Source organism: Neovison vison, chromosome 2, assembly GCF_020171115.1.
Source record: "Neovison vison isolate M4711 chromosome 2, ASM_NN_V1, whole genome shotgun sequence".
NCBI classification, from domain to species: domain Eukaryota; kingdom Metazoa; phylum Chordata; class Mammalia; order Carnivora; family Mustelidae; genus Neogale; species Neogale vison.
Window position 1 is genome coordinate 215,730,311 of NC_058092.1, and position 19,576 is coordinate 215,749,886.

Here is a 19,576-nt window from a genome sequence, read left to right on the forward strand (position 1 = left end):
ATGCTATAGCATTATTTAGAATTACATTTGCTATAACATAATGCTTTGCTTTCTTTAGGATCCTTACACCCACTGGAACAGAAAACATCTTTAATAAGCTATTGGCCAAATTAACAGAATTTTTAAGTTCCCTGAGAGCTCCATGTTTATTGCATTCTTTTGTTGACCCTTTCATTCACCTAACAAATATTTATTGGACACTTACTATATTCTAGTTACTGTTCTAGGCACAGGGATGTAGCAGTGAACAAAACAGACCAAAAAAAAAAAAAAAAAAAAAAAAAAAAAAAAAAAAAAAAACCACCACCACCAAAAAAAACCCCTGCCCTTATGGGACTTACATCCTGTTGAGGGCAAACAGAATAAAAATAAGTTAAGAAGTTAAATATAGGGGTGCCTGAGTGGCTCAGTCATTAAGCATCAACCTTCAGCTCAGGTCATAATCCCAGGGTCCTGGGATCAAGCTCTGCATCCAGCCCCTGGTCTGTGAGAAGCCTGCTTCTCCCTCTCCTACTCCCCCTGCTTGTGTTCCCTCTCTCCCTGTGTGTCTGTCAAATAAATAAATAAAATATTTTTTTAAAAAGAAGTTAAATATATAGAAAATCATATGCTGAAAATCACTATGGAGAAAAATAAATCAGAAGTTGGGGAATACTGCAAATCTACATAAACAATCATTTTTTCCATTAAAAACTCCTCAATATATGCAAGCCATTTTTCTAATACATACTCAATTATTTGAATAATGTATCATATACTATTCATTTAGGACTGGTTTGTAGATTCAAGGTAAAGCAGGTATGGTGCTGCCAAAGTAACCATTTCTATTTATTCTCAGCAAATATAAACTTGTTATGTAACTGATATTTAAACAAATATTTATTGGATGTTGGTTATATATCAGGCATTGTGTAACATCTTAAGTGATCCCTCTTCTCAATAGGATAATCGCTTGTTGAGGGAAGAAGAAGTATGAACAAATATCAGAATCAGAAAACATGGTAGATCATAGTATAGGGGTGTTAAATATTATGGGAGCATTGATGAGAAAGCACTTGGTTCTTGGTGGCGCGAAGGAAGGGTGGAGAGAGAATTACCATTTGGAATGGACTCTGAAATATGACTAAGGCAAAAATCATACACAGCAGCCATCACCATGATAATTCTTTTAAAGGATATATTAACTTTGGTCAATGATTGACATACTTCACACCCTGGTAGTCTTGGATTGTAGAAAACAAATACTTGATTAATAATCTGGCCACCCTATGGGCCAAGAAAGGGGGGCAAAACAACCCAAGAGGATTAAACTACTGCTGATTAATAACATTTTTGTGGTATCTAATTGAGATTTGACTCACAGGGAAGTTACTCACTGGATGCCATTATTTAAAAGTTTCTTGGGCTGTCTTGATGACATCTAACCTTAGACTATATATCACAAGGGGACAGATTCTTACATTATGGCAACAGATTCAAAAATCTTTTTAAAAACACACATATCTGGTTCTCACACCAGTGGACCTATGTGTATGCAACAGAAGGTGAAGATATAAAATTTGGACTTTTCTGGCTATATAATGTTAAACTGGTATTGTGTTTGACTTTTCTTACTTTAAGATAAACATGGGCTTATCTTTCTATTACTCTCTTCATCAATAAATATGTTCTGGGCTATTTAAAAATGAAAGTGATACAATATGGATTATGTGAGCAGAAGCAATAATTTTTAACTCTAAAAATTCTAAAACTTTTAAAAGAAAAATGTGCCAATAAACATATTTGTTGATAACACCACCTTGCTTAGCTCTCCGGACTCATAAATCAAACATTTTGATCACTTGAAGACTGAACATGAAAAATTATAATCCAATTTAATATTATTGCTTTAAAAAATGTAAGTATCCAAATATGCTTCAACATATTTCAGTTTATAAAAGAAATTCCTATTTAGTGACTTCTGTTAAAAAACAAAAAGGTAGATGGAAAAAGAAAACCGTACACTTGAGATCAAATTCATTATCTTGGATCTAGTTTTTCCCCAGATAACATCTGCCTTCGATTTCCCCCATGCTACTGCTAGATACTGTTTCTTTTGCCTTAAATAAGCTGTATAATGTGATGCAGGCCTATTTAAAGGCGTATAATGTGCCTTTATAGTGTTAGCTAAGAGAGACATAATGGGAGTATTTAATGTTTGTAGTCTTGTGAAAGTCCACGGCCTGTCAATTTTGAAGACTCTTATATGCATTAGTTTATTACTGATTTCTTTGCCATTCATTGATACCCAGGTCACAAGAAATGTCATTCAAAGGAACAGAATCAAGACATTTGAGATTTTTGGTTATGCTTTCACTAACTGTACAGACATTAATCAGTATTTTAGCCATTTTTCTCACCTTACTTATCTATAAGGTAAAAAATAAATATTGGAAAAAATAATTTCTAATGTAAATGTAAACTATATGGCTTTATTAACATTCCCCATGTGATTTTAAAATATAGAACTTTAGCATTAAATTTCTGTTTTCAGAAAAAGGTTAAAATGCACTGAGTACCAAAAATCCTAGGAAACAAAGATGTCTGTTTATTACGAGCATTTAAAAAATGGTTACTCCACATTCAAGTATTTAAGGAAGGCATTTCATAGCATTTTTCAAATGACAAAGACAGATGACTGAATTTTACACATTTTAGGTGGGGTTCATCCTGTTGTGCAAAATGTGAAAGATGAGGGCGCCTACGAAATTTATGGCAAAGAAAAGATTTTAGATAGTTGAAAATGTGGGTTCCTAGGCATCAAAAACTAAACATAGAAGCATTTTTTTCAAGTTGCAAACCTTGATGGCTGATCTATTTGTATTTACTTTGCTGCCCCATTGTGGCTGAGTTTGGTTGTATTTCTAAGGCTGCGATTTGTGCTATGAAAAGGAGTCAGTCATTTTCTGTATTAAAAAAGTGAACAATGATCATCCTTTAGAGCTTTAGAGGAAATACTAAGAGCATACACAACCTAATCTCTTGCCTCTCAGAAATTTTAAACAAATTAATTACAACACTGAGTTATTTTTAACATTTATGGCTTAACTCTCTGCAGTGGCCAAAATATTTGGGAGCTTCTACTTCCTTTATCCTTGGCTTAGAGTTTTAACACAAATATTAGCATAACACAAGTTCAAGAGGCTTAGCAGAATCAAGCTCCTGTTTCCCAAAGGACCTTCATGTGCTATCTCTGCTCCCTGCCTACCCCTTGCCCTGCACCTGCACCCCACTCTATCTCATTTACTTTGCTGCAGCCCCCACAGGTTTTCTTAGCTCCTCAAACCTACAGATTTATTTTCTTTCCCTCAGGGCCTTTGCATATACAGCACCCTCTGCCTGACCACTCTTGACCTGTTTGTAGCACTGAGCTTCCTTGTCATTTAAATCTTGATATCTTGATAAATATGTTGAATGAATGAGTGTATAGCTGTTAATAAACTCCCACTGAAACTTTCTTCCACTATTTTCCAAGGCCGCCTTCTCTCCTGGATTTTTTCCTACTTGTGTGTTGTTCCTTGTCAGAGCTGTCTTCTAACTCTCGATTCTTAGCAAATCAGTTTCCTCTCTGGCTCTCTCCCCTGACATCCTTACTCTTTTTTCTATCATCCCTCTCCCATTCCAGTGCTCCACTAACCCCTCTGTGGTAATGATTCTGCTGGCATCAGAGTCTCCAGTCCTACCTTCTCCATCCCAGCAATAGGTCTGCTTGCCCAATTTCCACCTGGCATCTATGCCCTCCCAGCACCCCAAATTCAATATGTCTAAAGCTGAAATCAGGTCTGGGCCCCTTCTTTCTGTTATCATTGCCATTCTTCCAGTTAACCAAACTCAAAACTACAAAGCCCTCATTTCTTATCATCACCAGGGCTAATCTGTATTGAAAACCAGGATGATCCTCTCTATCCTGCATGTCTCATGGGATGGTTATGAGAATCAAATAAGCAAACAGGAAGAGGTGCCAGGTAATTACCCTGAAAGTTTCTGCCTCTTCTCCTACTAGTCCAGCAATGGCTGACAGTGGGAGCACAGGTCCATAGATAAGATCCTTGGGCAATGAGGTGGGGAAAATTACATCTGTTTCATTACAAAATGACCCATCTTCCATAGGAAGTTTTACTGACCTTTAAAAAAAGAGAAATCAGAATAATCAGATTAACAAAAACGAGTCACTGATGTAACTACTACATATTGGTGATAAATAAGGTGGGGAGGTATTAAAACTTATTAAAAACAAGCAAGCAAACCAGTTAAACACCAAAGAATAGATATAAAAATATATATCACAAAAGGACAATAGTGCTGTTATAAATTAAGTACATAGGAATTTTCCAAAATTTTCAAAGTTAATATCTAAAGCAGGAACTATACATTTGAACACTGGCAGGACCAGGCAAATGAGCTGTGGCCAGGTGGGGGACTGTGGCAAATGGGAAAGTATGTTCCCTCCTAAAGGTGGTATAGGTACCACTCAGTTCCAACTAAGAGGGTTTGTTGAGAATTCTGGTTCCAAAATTTCAAGAAACTATCATAATCTGGATATTCATGAGAAATCTCTCAAATACTAAAATTTGCAATTAGTTCAAATAAAAATCAATGTGAGCCAAAATAAACATATAGATCTTCCTAGGTTTATGATGGGGTTATGTCCCAATTAAGGCTTGAGTGTTTTCTAATCCTGCTTGCTTTCTGAACAAGGACAATCCAATTACTTTGCCTCTCATTTCAGTCGCTTATAGAAAAATCACAACTCATCATTCAGAACTAGAGGAGAATATTCAAGGCAAGCAAAAGGAGAGAATGCCAAAATAAATTATTTGCCCACCTGGCAAGGATATGATAGAGACATTACCCATTTTATCAGTGTCTCTGCCTAGAGACAGATTTGACTACTCGCTGGGTTCTTATAAAAAAGAAATTGAGACACGAAAAATACTGAACACAAAGACGTGTCTTTTTTAGGGCTCTCCAGTTAAACAACTTCAAATTTTTCTTAAGAAGGCAACTTTTCAAAAATTGCGATTTCAAGAATATACATGTCCAATATCAACTTAGTCTTTAACATGGTGGAAGATATTGGGAATAGTAAGTTTAGAGGCACCTTGAGTCTTTGAACTCTCCTTAGAAAACACACCATTATCATCAATCACCATGGCACTGGTCATAAATTTTCTTTTTGACCCAGTGCTATTTAAACAGGTAACTCCCAGGACTTCACCATATGCAACTACCCTCTGTTTATAGATTATGTGGCTGAAGGAATAATATATGCTTTCCGTATCTAAAAGTTTATTTTTGAGATTACAATTGGGCATCAAAGTAACAGGATCAAAATTCATAACTGTCCTTTTTATAAATAGGCATGTTTTGAAATACCAAAAGCGAATAAAATTCTGACAAATTAAACCATGTTGGGAAAAGCTTGAGAATGCCTTGAGATTTAAAAGAAACTCATTAAGAAATCAAGTCATAAAGAATCCCTGCAAAATGCAAACAACCACTCCATAATTATATATGTAGAAAGATGTTATAACTTAAGATGTTTAATATGTACATGTAAAGCCAGTTAATTCATCAAATTGATGCAATAACATTACATGAATGCAAACTAAGCTCTCCACTTTGCTCTGTAATAGCTAAGTCTCTTACTTCGCTTTGAGATGATGCTCCTCGTTACATCTTTCAATGGTCCACACAGTCACTGCACTTGGACTTGATAAGCACAGCTGGCGCCAGTTCATAGGGTTAAAAGTCATCTGGCTTACATCTACACCAGGTTGTGACTTCTTGCACAAAATGACACCTGCTTCCCAGTTCCTTAGAGGGAAATGTTGTTTTGCAAAAAAATAATTCATTTGAATTTCACATCTTGAGAACATTTATCTAATTATTTGAAAACAATCTTAATTCACAATACAATTTATTTAATCCATGGTGTTAAATATAAAATTTATTAATGATTATGCTTATCATTATACTGTACCTGTCTAAGAAAGCAAAATATCTATGTGTTTTATAAATATTACTCTGTCTCAACTAATCTTTGACTAAGCAGGAAAGACTATCCAATGGAAAAAGACAGTCTCTTCAACAAATGGTGCTGGGAAAATTGGATAGCCATATGCAAAAGAATGAACCTGAACCATTTCCTTACACCATACATAAAAATAGACTCAAAATGGACGGAAGACCTAAATGTGAGACAGGAATTCTTCAAAATCCCACAGGAGAACACAGGCAGCAATCTCTTTGACCTTGGCCACAGAAACTTCTTGCTAGACATGTCTCCAAAGGCAAGGGAAACAAAGGCAAAGATGAACTATTGGAACTACATCAAGATAAAGAGCTTTTCCACAGCAAAGGAAACAGTTGACAAAACTAAAAGACAACTGAGGGGATGAGGGACGATATTTGCAAATGTCTTACCAGGTAAAGGGCTAGTATCCGTGACCTATAAAGAATTTTTCAAACTCAATACCCAAAGAACTAAATTCAATCAGGAAATGGGCAGAAGACATGAACAGATATTGCTTCAAAGAAAACACACAAATAACCAACACACACATGAAAACATGCTCAACATCACTCAGCATCAGGGAAATATAAATCAAAAGCACAATGAGATACCACTTCACACTGGTCAGAATGGCTAAAAATAACAACTCAGGAAACAGGTGTGGGTGAGGATGTGGAGAAAGGGGAACCCTCTTACACTGTTGGTGGGAATGCAAACTTGTGCAGGCACTCTGAAAAACAGTATGGTGCTTCCTTAGGAAGTTAAAAATAGAACTACCCTATAACCCAGCAATTGCAACTTCTAGGTATTTGCCTCTCACAGCTAATCTCTGGTTGCCATCATTATGATCTCTTAATTAAATCTTCAAATCTGCCATTTCTTTTCTCTGACCTCATGGCATTTGCACATACCTTTTCTCTGCTTAGAATCTTCTTCCTCATCTTCACAGGTTGGTTCCCACTCATCCTTCCGGTACTGTTATAGGTTGAATTGTATCAGATTTATATGCTGATGTCCTAACCCTCAGTACCTCAGAATGTGACTGTAATAGAGTCTTTACTAAGTTAAATGAGGTCATTTAGTGTGGTCCTACTCCAGTAGGATGAGCATCCTTATAGAAAGGAAAGGGGAAATATGGAGACTGACCCATATACAAGGAAAACACCATGTGAACATGAATACAGTTATTCACAAGCCAAGGAGAAAGGCCTAGAACAGATTCTTCCTCATAGCCTTTGGAAGAAACCAACTCTGCTTACACCCTGATATTAGGCTTCAAGACTCCAGAACCGTGAGACAATAAATTTCTGTTGTTTTGTCCCTTCAATTTGTAGGACTTTGTTAATGACAGCCCCAGTAAACTAATCTATCCGTCAATAGGTGAGTGAATAAATAAACTGTAGTATATTCATTCCATGAATAGGAAGGCATGAACTATTGATACATTTAGCAGCATAAGAGAATTTCAAAATAATTATGCTACATGAAGAAAGTAATTATGCAGCATAAAAGACAGACCAAGAAAAAAAAAAGTCCATAATGGATGACTCCATGCATATAAAATTCCAGAAAATGCAAACAAATCCAGAGTGATAGAAAATACAACAATGGCTACTTAGGGGCAGGGGCTGAGGGATGGGGCAGGAATGGTGTAAGGGTGTGTGGAAGGGCCAATAAGAAAGGATCAGAAAGGGACACAAGGAAACTTTGGGGTGACAGATATATTTATTATCTTGATTATGGTGATGGTTTCATGGGTGTGTACACAAGTCAAAACTTACCAAATGATATCTTTTATATATGAACAGTTTTTTAATATGTCAGTTATACCTTGAGGAAGCTGTTTTTTAGAAAAGAAACTACATAAACTGAATATGGTTCTCTGAACCTAGATTATTATATTTTTGGATAAGAAATGCAGGTGTGTAAGGTATATCCTCAATCATTCCCAAAATGGTTTGTACTTCCCCTTAAAAGAAAAACTATCCCTCCCACAGGAGTTTATATTATAGACAGAAGAGTGAGTACGGCTTTGAGGTTGGCCCTATGAAAGGCCCAGCAAAGACCACAGATGTGTCTTATCCACAGGTATTTCCTATGCAGCTGGCAAATGTGGTGTAATATTCCACTCTCTGAACATATAACTGTTCTAAAGTCTCTAAAAACAATTACTTCCAATTTAGCTCTAATAGAGAACACATCTTAATTTCATCATTAGTAGAAAACAGGCAAACCACTCAAAGCTACCATTTATTTGAAGGGAAGATGAAACTTTATGCCTTTATTATTCTTTACCCAACAAAGGAAACATTATAACACATCAACAAAAAGGTTATAATTTGCTCTCATATAGCTCTTGCCCTGCCAAATTTTATGCCTCAAAGTTGCAATGTTATTCAACCTTCTGAACAGAACTTCTATTCCTTCCACTTTTTTCCTTTGTTCCAGATTTTTCACATCTATGTCTTTTAATACAACCTAGAAGGACAAGACTAAAATGAAATCCAATGAAAGGAATTCTACAGCATGCTGTAACTTACCAAAGGGCCAGTTCAAATTCTGGGAGAGAGGAGTAACTAGCCAGGTAGGTGCCACAGTAACTGAATGAAAGTAAAGTGTAGTCTAGAAGAACATTGCCTAAAATATAAAATCCATTACAAGGATTTAATTATAGTGTTCAGATTAACTAGTCTTACAGTTTATTTCCCTTATCTAATGGTTTTCACATAATTCAAAGGCATTTAGCTCTTGGAATAAAGATCTCCTACCTGATTTCTAAGACTATGAACAAAAACTAAGAGCAAATTTAAGATTCTTTTTTTAAAGGCATTAGAGCTGGGGTGCCTAGCTTGCTCAGTCAGTAGAGCATGTGACTCTTGATCTTGGGGTTGTGAGTTCAAGCCCCATGTTGGGTATAGAGATTACTTAAAAAAAAAAAGAAAAAATTTAAATATACTAAAATGAATTAAGACCATGAGGTCACTGTCTCTAGACTTTAATCAAAATTGAGCATACTGTACTGTGTATGTCCCAGTGTGATTTGAAATGACCCAAGAACAATTATGTATTCCATAAATAAATGAAACATTATAATTAGAAAAGTTATTCAAACAACTTTAAATACTCTGGAGTGTTGTAATCTTCCTAGCTTACTTCCTGATCTCTATACCTTGGGCCACAGCTGGCCCTTTGTTCAATATCTTCCAGTTCTTGGAACAGCTATAAAAAGTTCTTTCACATTTGTCCCTGTAGTTGAAGACATGAAACAGAAATTCAAGCCTTAGTAACAACATGTTTAAAATGTGCATTGTGAGGATGCTTCTGCCCTCCTGCGTATGAGGATCTGATTTGCCCTCTATCTGCTGGTTTTTGTTTTTTTTTTAATTTTATTTATTTATTTGACAGACAGAGATCACAAGTAGGCAGAGAGACAGGCAGAGAGAGAGGAGGAAGCAGGCTCCCTGCTGAGCAGAGAGCCCGATGCGGGACTGGATCCCAGGACCCTGGGATCATGACCTGAGCCGAAGGCAGCGGCTTAACCCACTGAGCCACCCAGGCGCCCTATCTGCTGTTCTTCAGTGTGGTTCCATAGCTCCCAGCTCTGTCTTCTCCCATGTCTGTCTTTTGACATTCGTATCTCTTTTCATTCTGTGTACTTTTAATGGTTGTTTCCTTTTTTTTTTTTTTGCCCTTCTCACTTTAACTGACTGTAATAAAATGCTAAACTTCATCACTTATTGAATTCATTTAGCATAGTCTGATCAACATAGAAAGCTTGTATTTATTGAGCATTCAGTGCAAAAGTAAATATTTTTCTATGGGATAGAGGCCTCAATAGAATAATTTTCTATCCTTCCTATAGACATTTCATCTCATGACTGAATATTATTATTTATTTTATTATTTTCAATTCTAAAAAATACATGGTATTTGAATAAAAAAATAAATCTTTACAAGAAAATATATACTCTGTAATCTCACTATGAAATTTGGTAAATTTCTGGTATTTTCTTCTGTGTTTACCTGTAAATATACATTTTTTCTTTAAATATAACCTTGAAAAAAATGTTGCTTTTTATAACTGTAACAGTCATGGATTAAATATTATATACAACAATTCATTTAAAAGACTTGGGTCATACAGTGTTACTCCTATTTACATTATATTGAGCATTTTATCATTAATAATTCTTCAAAAATGTGATTTCTAATGTTTATATAATACTCTTTTATGAGATATTTTAACTTATTTAACCATATTCATATTACTAGAGATGTAGAAGTTCCTAATCTTTTGCTTATTATGAGAGTGCTATTAACTCCAGCACATACAAATCTTTGACTATATTTCTGATTTCCTTAAAATTGAATTCTAGTTCCTCAGCTGAGTTTAACTGGGTTAAATATGGTAATATTTACTTCCCAGGAAGAGCATATCGATTATTCCCACTTTGGAGGGATGGGCTAAATGGGTGATGGGTATTAAGGAGGGCACTTGTGATGAGCACTGGGTGTTACATGTAAGTGATGAATTATTAAATTCTACTCCTGAAACCAAACTACACTGTATGTTAATTAACTTGAATTTAAATAAAAATTTGGAAGAAAAAAAATTATTCCCCCTTTCAGCAAGAAAGTGTGTTACCAATTTCACTGCACTCTGCCTAGCAGTTATCAGCTTTCAAAAATCATGATCTTGGGGAGCCTGGGTGGCTCAGTGGGTTAAGCCTCTGCCTTCAGCTCAGGTCATGATCTCGGGGTCTTGGGATGGAGCCCAGCATCAGGCTATCTCTGCTCAGCAGGGAGCCTGCTTCCTCCTCTCTCTCTGCCTGCCTCTCTGCCTGCTTGTGATCCCTCTCTCTGTCAAATAAATAAATAAAATCTTCAAAAAAAATCGTAATCTTGATAAGTAGAAAAACTTGATCTTGGCTCAAACATTAAGTTTTTAAGTAAATATTGAGAGAATATCTTTGATATTAGTTTTTTTGATATTAGAATATTTTTGATATGTAGTTTTGTGGTTTGGGCAGTTACTTTTTCCATTGTTCTAATGGGATGTCTGTTTGTTTCTTATTGTTTCCTAAACACTCTGAAAATACTCGATCGGATTTATCCCAAATATCTTCCTCAGTTTATTTTTTGCCCATTAATTTTTCAAGGTATTTTTGATGTTCTTAAGTTTTAAACTGACATGTAATCAGTCAGTTTTTCTATTTTTTTTCCTTTGTGTGAAAGGTTCTTCCCCATCCTGAAATCATTTCAATATTCCCATACTCTCTGCTTCTCAAATGGGTTTGTTGTTTATATTGAACTCTTGTCTGATGTATGTTTTGATGTACAGTATAACATGAATATCCAACTTGATACTTTTGTTCAAATAATTTTTCAAAGGTTTATTTATTTATTTATTTAAGTAATCACTACACCCACGATGGGAATCGAACTGATGACTCCAAGATTAAGAGTCGGATGTTCCATCAGCTGAGCCAGCCAGGCGCCCCTCAAATAGTTTTTTTTTTTTTTTAAGATTTTATTTATTTGGGGCGCCTGGGTGGCTCAGTGGGTTAAGCCTCTGCCTTCGGCTCAGGTCGTGATCCCAGAGTCCTGGGATCGAGCCCCGCATCGGGCTCTCTGCTCAGCGGGGAGCCTGCTTCCCCCTCTCTCTCTGCCTGCCTCTCCACCTACTTGTGATCTCTGTCTGTCAAATAAATCAATAAAATCTTAAAAAAAAAAAAAGATTTTATTGATTTATTTGACAGAGATCACAAGTAGGCAAAGAGGTGGGGGGCGGGGCGGGGGAAGCAGACTCTCCACTGAGCAGAGAGAGCCTGATGCAGGGCTCCATCCCAAGATCCCGAGATCATGACCTGAGCTGAAGGCAGAGGCTTAACCCACTGACCCACCCAAGTCCCCCAGTTTTCTTAACATCAATGTTAAATTATTAAATAATCTATATTATCTATTTTGGGGAGGAGGGGAGAGTATACTTAGCTTTTAAATATTCAAGCCCATGCCCTGTCTTCAACTCTTCCACTGATGTGGTGATCTCTGCACCAACACCACACTTTTAATCACTATAGCATAATATTTAAAGGACCCTGTCTTACCATCACTTTTTTTTCAATTATTCCTGTTTTCTAATTTTTGTTCTTCTAGATGAACTTCAGTATCATTTAAGTCCTCCTTGCTCTCTAAAACATGATAAACTTAGGAATCATTTTCTGTGAAGAACTATATATTAGGCTTTCCATCCAGGAATATATCTGTATATACTTAAATATTTTAAATCAATGATATTCTTGTAGTTTTCTTGACTGAGGTCACTCACATTTCTTCCTGAATCATTTCTAAGTATTTAAATTATCTACTTGTGGGGGTGTTTTGGAACCAGCATCTTAATAGCATTCTTTCATTAGTCCTTGTAGACTGTTGCATTACCCATAATCTCCTTTTCCATAGCTATACTTTTTCTGTTCCATATTTTATTGCATTGGCTACAAATTTCAGGTTGATACTAAATAATTGTGGTAACAATAGGTATCCTTGATGACTTAATCATCATTTTATTGTGAATACCTTCAGAGTTTCATTATTTATAAGTGTTTCATTATTTATAAATATAAGTGTTTGCTACTGGTTTGAATTAGGGTTTTTTTTTTTTTTAAAGATTTTATTTATTTATTTGACAGAGAAAGAGATCCTAAGTAGGCAGGGAGGCAGGCAGAGAGAGAGGAGGAAGCAGGCTCTTCGCAGAGCAGAGAGCCCGATTTAGGGCTCGTTCCCAGGACCCTGGGATCATGACCTGAGCTGAAGGCAGAGGCTTTAACCCACCGAGCCACCCAAGTGCCCCTTGAATTAACTTTTAATTGCTTGGACAGGGCTACAGTCAAATAAGCAAAATGTTAAAGATGAAGAGTAATTACAGTCCATCTGGACAGTTACCAACATATGAATATATGAATATATGCCTTGAAAGTTGTTTCAGGGGCACCTGGGTGGCTCAGTCGGTTAAGCAACTGCCTTTGGCTCAGGTCATGATCCTGCAGTTCTGGGATGGAGTCCCACATCCGGCTCCCTGCTCAGCAGGAAGTCTGCTTCTCCCTCTGACCTCTCCCCTCTCATGCTTTCTCTCTCAAATAAATAAGTAAAATCTTTAAAAAAAAAAAAAAGTTGTATGTTGAGAATGCAAATTTCCCCACAGATGTTATAAATTATATGTAAACTCCCTGGCTTAATCCAAAGACTTATTTGACCCATAAGGCTTATTAAATAACCAAGACCAGCCTCAAGCTCTCCTGAGCTTTCTACCCATGATGTGTTAAATGAGGGAATCATTAGATGGAAACGCCAGTATGTGCAATGGCCCATTGTGGGTCAGCTGTATCCATGAATAAGTCAATAATAATAAGTGGTGGGTAACAATGATTGATATATATGTTTGTGTGTCATACTGACATATCAATTATATGTGTCAACATGACATATAATTGATATATCAAATATATATGTAACCTACATATTTATACATAATTTCATTTATCACCAAAGCCTCAACAGTAGATCCTACCATTATCCCCACACCTAAGGAAATTGAGGCTCAGAGACTTTCGAACTTGTATGATATCAGTTTACTTGGATTTTCAATGAATCATCAGAAAAGGGAAAAAAAAGTATTCTGAAAAAGCACTAAACTGCATTTAGCACTGTAATAGTCTTCTAGCCCCATGCTTCCTCACCCAGGGAATCTTGTTAAAATGCAGATTCTGATTCACTAGACCTGGGATGAGAGCCATTTCTGCATTTATAACAGGCATCCTAGGTGATGCCAATGTTGAAGGTAAGGAGACCACAGACTTTGAGTGGCAAGGCTGTAGCCCACTTCGTTAAATTCTCTCTGATCAGCCCGATACCTTCTTTAAAAGTGTGTATTGTGAAAAACAAGAGTAAGCATAAAACACCCTTCTTTCATTTATGAGAACTAGATTTCATCACATAACAAAATCCTTCAGTTATGGCAGATGAAGAGTCTTGCAGGTTACCTTTTAATTTGTTCCTTCTGGTCAATCCAGGAAAGTTGTATATGTAGATGACAGGTTTGAGCCTCCGGTCAGAAAAAGCCACAACTTCATAAGGAACGTTAGTTGCCACGACACCCACAACTCCATTCATACACTGGAGTACAGTCTTTTTCTTGGTTTCGATATTAATAAATATTACAAAATTCCCACAAGGGTAGCAGATGGTGCTCTTGTTGATAAAATGAACATTCTGCTTAGGGAATCCTTGGACCCATCTTTGGGGAAAAGAAAAATATCACCATCAACAGAATACATTTCCAATACTTTTTTTTTAAACAAAGTTAACAAAAAGGCATCAACATATTTGAAACACATCTATTCTATTCCCACACACTTTCTTCCCAAAACCATCTCTAAGATAAAAGAACACATATATTGGCTGTGAGACCACTTTGAATCCAGGCACTACAGAAATTTAGTCTTAGGTCTTCACAGCCTTCTTCAGAGAAAGCGAATCCTCTGATCAAACCTGAGAAAGTCTCAGAAGGATTTCTGGGGGGTTGAAAAAGTAAAAACCACAGAAAGAGAGAAAAGATCTTGATAGAAAAGAAAACAGCGTGTCAGGCTAAGGTTGTTCTATTAATCATTAGTTTTGATTTTAAACATAACTTTAAAAAAAAAAAAAAACACAACTTTGAATGGGGCAGCTTGCTTTGTAGTTGTGAGCCAAGCAGGAAAAACTGTTTCTTTACCAAGATGAAGGGTGTACGCTGTTATTTCAGATCTAAAAAATACAGATAAATGTAGACAATAAATGGAATCAAGTCCACACGAGTCAAAAGGTTAGGACACAAAAGGAACGCATTTTTAAAGGAAGGGATGTGTGGTGGGTGTATGCTTCGGAAGGAAAGTCTGATTCTACTTTTATTTAAATATTAAATTTATGCTTCAAGATGGTGGGGAAGGAAAGAAAGGGACACTCGTCTGGTGAGCGACTTCCAGAACCTAGAGAGCAGAGCCGGGGCCGGTGGAAGTTCCTGTAGGAAACTCAGCTGTGGAAGCCAAGAAATTCCCGCTCTGTGCAGCTCTTTATGCTTTTCAAAGACCATAAAAGTGCAAATAACTCCGAAGTTAGTGGGTAGTATAGTTCGGAGGAAGGGACTGACTAAGGGATTGACGGCCCTATTTGGGGTGGGGTGGGGGGAATCACCAAAGGTGATTGGGACGGGATGGTAGGATGGGTGTGTGTGTGTGCGCGGGGGAGGGGGGGGGAGGGGGGTAGGTAATGTATGAAAGGTCAAGGGGAAATGGAGTACCGAGCCAGAAAGAGGAGGCAGAAATGAGGAGAGGAGGACAACTGGGGGTAAGAGAGAGAGGGGGAAGGTCGCAGAAAAGGGGGGGGACGTGTGAGTAAACAGCCGGATGTGGTCCCTGAATAGGGGGGACGGGGGGATTCAGACAAGAGCTTCACCCAGGCAGTCTGCAGGAGAGAACTGGTGGGGGAAAGAGGAGGTCCAAGCTTCGGGGAGAGCAGGTCTAAAGAACAGGAGGAAGAAGAGGGTAGTGAGGGGATTAGGTCAGAAGCAAGTTTCCGGGAGACCCAAGTCAGTCGCCCGGCGGCGGACGGCCGCACCTCACAGACAGGGACGCGCCGACGGTGGTGTAGACGTTCTCCTCTCGCTCCCGGCCTTGCGACATGAGCCGTGTTTCTCTCAGCCGGGTCCTGGGTAGGAAATGTCCGAGACCTGCTTCGCTCTGAAGCCGTTACTTGGAGGTCCAGTCGCGGCGCCCGCAAAGCGTCCGCGGTTACCATCGTATCCAGGAGACTGAACCCCCGCTCCCATTGGCTCCGTCCCGTAGCCCAGCTTCGTCTCCAGCCTAGCGGATTGGTGGAAGCGCTGCCGCGTTTCAGCCAATGGAAGAGCGGCGAGCGAAGCGGGGGGCGGGCCCCTCGGCGTAGGCGTCTCAGAAGCCTAGTCTCGGCCAAATAATTACAATATTAATAATATCAATAGCAGAGATTAATATTGTGTGCTGACCACGCCAGATGTTGTTCCAAGCGACACGCAGGCATTATTTCATTTAAGCTTCAAATCACCCATCATTCCCATCTGCAGATAAGCAAAGTGGAGTGGAGAGAGGCAACGTGCCCCAGGCTGCGAAGTTGAGGGGACTTAAAGCCGGGTGTTATCTAAATCTAGAGCTCCGAGCCTTTAATTACTGTATTACTCTCCAATCGGTCCTCCGCAACTTCAAGGAGGCAGAAAGCTTCAGGAAGCAACCTGACCGAAAGGCCAACATCTAGTTCTTGCTTCTTCCCTTCCCTCATGTACCCTCTCTTCTCTCCCTCCCTTCTCTCCTCCTCCCCCTTCCATTCCTCTCCTCTTTCCTACCCTCCTCTTCTCTTCTTGGTCTCTCTTTCCTGTCTTGCCACTTTTTCTCCTTCTTTTCATTCACAAATATTTACTGAATATCTCCCATGCATTGAACTAGTCACTTGAGACAACATAATGAACCAAACAGATAAAATCTCTTCCTTCTTGGAACTTAGAGACCGTTGGGAATCCAGGAAGGGGAGGATTGACGTCCACTTCACTACACCAACACAGAATTATAGACTGAACTAGAAAAAAGAGGGGTATGGTACTGTGAGTAAATGTTTATGTTGAGGTCCATGATGTGGGAAACAAAGGCAATAGAAAAATTAAATTTCTTTATTACTTACAGCCCATTGACAAGTCCTGGAAACAGGCAGAGTGACATTCTTCTAGAAACTCAGCTGCCTCAATGTTAATACTTTGCTAAGGGCAAAATGCAACCTTAGCCTGACCTCTGGATCCTGTAAGTCTACTTTAACATATGAAAATTCCTTTGGAAACTTCTTATATCTCTACCCTCCAAGATATGTGTTGGCAATCACCTCCCAAACATATGACTCAGTGATATACACTTGAAGGGTCTCATGACTAAGGTTTTATTGGACAATAATAAGTGACCTTTTTCTAACAATAGCTAGCCCCCTCAAGGTCTTGGAAACCTTGCTTGCAAATCCCTTAGAGACTTTTGCTATCCCTAACCCCCTCCCCACTTGAAAATATACAACTGGCCACTGCTCATGACCACAGTGAAGCTCTTTTTGCCCACAGGTCCAATCGCTGTGCTTTAGTAAAACCACTTTTTGCACCAAAGATGTCTCAAAAAAATTTTCTTGGCCATCAGCTCTGAATCCCAATATCTTTCCTATATCAGTCTTCACCTAATTGGATGGGCAGTCAGAGGTGATTTCTGTTATTTTCACTGAGAGCAGAAAGATGAAGAGCGATTGCTGAGGCTGGCAAGGGTCAGGGGAATAGGATGTGCAGAGGAGAGTTTTCGTAAAGGTGTGAAGCCAGGACAACAGATTGGATGGACCGGGAAGGGTAGTGTGACTGGAACAGAGGGAGATGAAAAGAAAATACTGAAGAGCCAGCTAGAGAAGGAGCCACAGGTCAGATAAAGGCCGAGTTCCTGTTTTTCTCCTAAGAGCCAATGCAAACACACTAAATAAGCAGGAAAATGACATGGTCAAATTTATGTGTTTTAAAGATTCCGGCTGGAGGAAGATTACCAACTGGGTAGGAGGGTAGAGAAAATAGAAATAGGAAGATCTGTTAGGAGCCCATTTCATTGTCCTAACAAGGGAAGCAAAGCAGGGTTTTTAAGCTTACTGCTATTGGCATTTGGATCTGGATTGGAGGGCTGGTGTCCCTGCCAGTAGCCCTCCACAGCTGGGACAATCAAAAATGTCCATAGACATTGTGAAACATCCACTAGGGGCAAAATCACTGTTAGTTGAAAACCACTGACCAGGTAATGTCTTTAAAATTATTTTAAGAGGTGAAAATCTATAGGATATGGTGGTCAGTTGATAAAGAGGGGTAAAAGAGAAGGAAGAATCAAGGATGGTTTTGGATTTCTGATGATCACAGTAAGAAATAGTGGTGCCCTTCACTGAAACAGGGCAAAGAAGGCATGGGGACAAGTGTTTCTGCTCTAAAGGTTTCTTTTTTTCTGAAATGTAAGTGCCTAACACACTCAGTGCTTAGTGTTAAAGAACTACACAGAACTGTCTGACCAAATCCCACATTTCCCACAGAGAGAAGTGGCATGAAGGAAAGGCAAGATTTCCCCCTCTGGTACTTCTCAAACTCTGGGCAGTTTCTGTTGCTACTCCCTTACCATTTGGCTCATTTGTGTTTTAACCAAGCCCTCCCTCCAAACATACCTTTAGCCACAACCTGAGCATCTTAAAGCCAACAGCAGAGAAGAATGTGATGGGGCAAGTCCTGCCACTGCTCCCAGGGTTAGTGGTAGGTAGAGGACATAAGGTAGGTAGGAAATGTATATTCTGGAAAAGAGATACTGACCAGGCTGGCATCAGCCATGATCCTGGAAACCTGAACTTGCCCAGTGCTAGAGCAAAAGAGGAACTGAATAGAACCAAACTGAAAAAAAGCCATCTTATGGCTATCTCACTTCATGAAACCTGACTGGGATTTAGATGAAAAGGTCTCCAGCTGGGTTTCTGGGGTATCTGTTGTTGATATTCAGGAAGAGATGGCCTGGACTCTGCACCATGCCAGTTACAGGAAGATGAGTGGCCTTTCTTAGTCTGGAGGGAGGAAATATAGATTATATCAGAAGATGGGCTGATAGGGATGATTTAGGAAAATCTGTTCCAGGGCTCACTCTGAAACGTTTACATATAGTAGAAACAAAAGCTTTCTCTAAAAACAAGTTCTTTCTCTAAACAGTGACCCAAAAGGGCAGCCCTAAGCATCCTAATGTGATAACCAGTATGCTCCACCATTTTTGGTGGGTTGGTACCCAACCCCGCTAAAAATCCACCCCTCTCAACTCTCTTTCCCCTTGCAAATCCCCACTCTACCACCACTAGACCAGTCCTAATACTCAGTATAAGTCTAATACTCAGTATTAGGTTTTGTACCTTTGTAGGAGAACTCATTTCAATACCCCCCAAAAGCAGTGATCAATTCAAGTTCATTGAATCCTAAAGACAAAACCTGTCCACAACCAGCCACAGAACAACAACAACAACAACATGTTTATGTCCCACTGAGAGATTACTTCACTCCTGGCTTCTCTTGGGTCCCAGCCAAACTCCATGATATCTGAAAGATGAATTTTCACAAAGTTCTTCATCCATTAACTAGATCTTCTAGGACCATTTAAACATGGAAAAAGATGATGCGGCATACTAGAAAGCATTTCGTTTAGATGAATAAATGATCTCTAATCTATTAGCTAATTATTTGCTTTTCATGAAAGGTAGCAATGTTTGTAAGATGAAAAACCAAGAAGTGAGCATTGTGTCTCTGAGTAAAAAAAAATGTAAAAATGAGTATTTTTAAGGTAAAGGAGTAACCATTTACAATAGGCAATACCTTCTTATTCTTTGGTAGTTGGCCCATTTTATAGTAGTGGATGATGATAAACCACAATT

The 19,576-nt window shown here is 38.4% G+C and overlaps 1 protein-coding gene across 1 annotated transcript in view; it reads right to left on the reverse strand.

Annotated features, from left to right (window-relative positions):
- Positions 1–15,876, reverse strand: part of CFAP43 (cilia and flagella associated protein 43) — a 101,860-nt gene extending 85,984 nt beyond the window's left edge. The window contains exons 1-5 of the mRNA XM_044240453.1: positions 15,707–15,876; positions 14,095–14,348; positions 8,596–8,692; positions 5,689–5,856; positions 4,013–4,163 (exon numbers count right to left, since the gene is read on the reverse strand). Of these exons, the coding sequence (XP_044096388.1) occupies positions 4,013–4,163; positions 5,689–5,856; positions 8,596–8,692; positions 14,095–14,348; positions 15,707–15,771 (735 nt within the window). The 5' untranslated portion in view covers positions 15,772–15,876. The remainder of the gene's footprint in view (positions 1–4,012; positions 4,164–5,688; positions 5,857–8,595; positions 8,693–14,094; positions 14,349–15,706) is intronic.
- Positions 15,877–19,576: the final 3,700 nt, after the last annotated feature.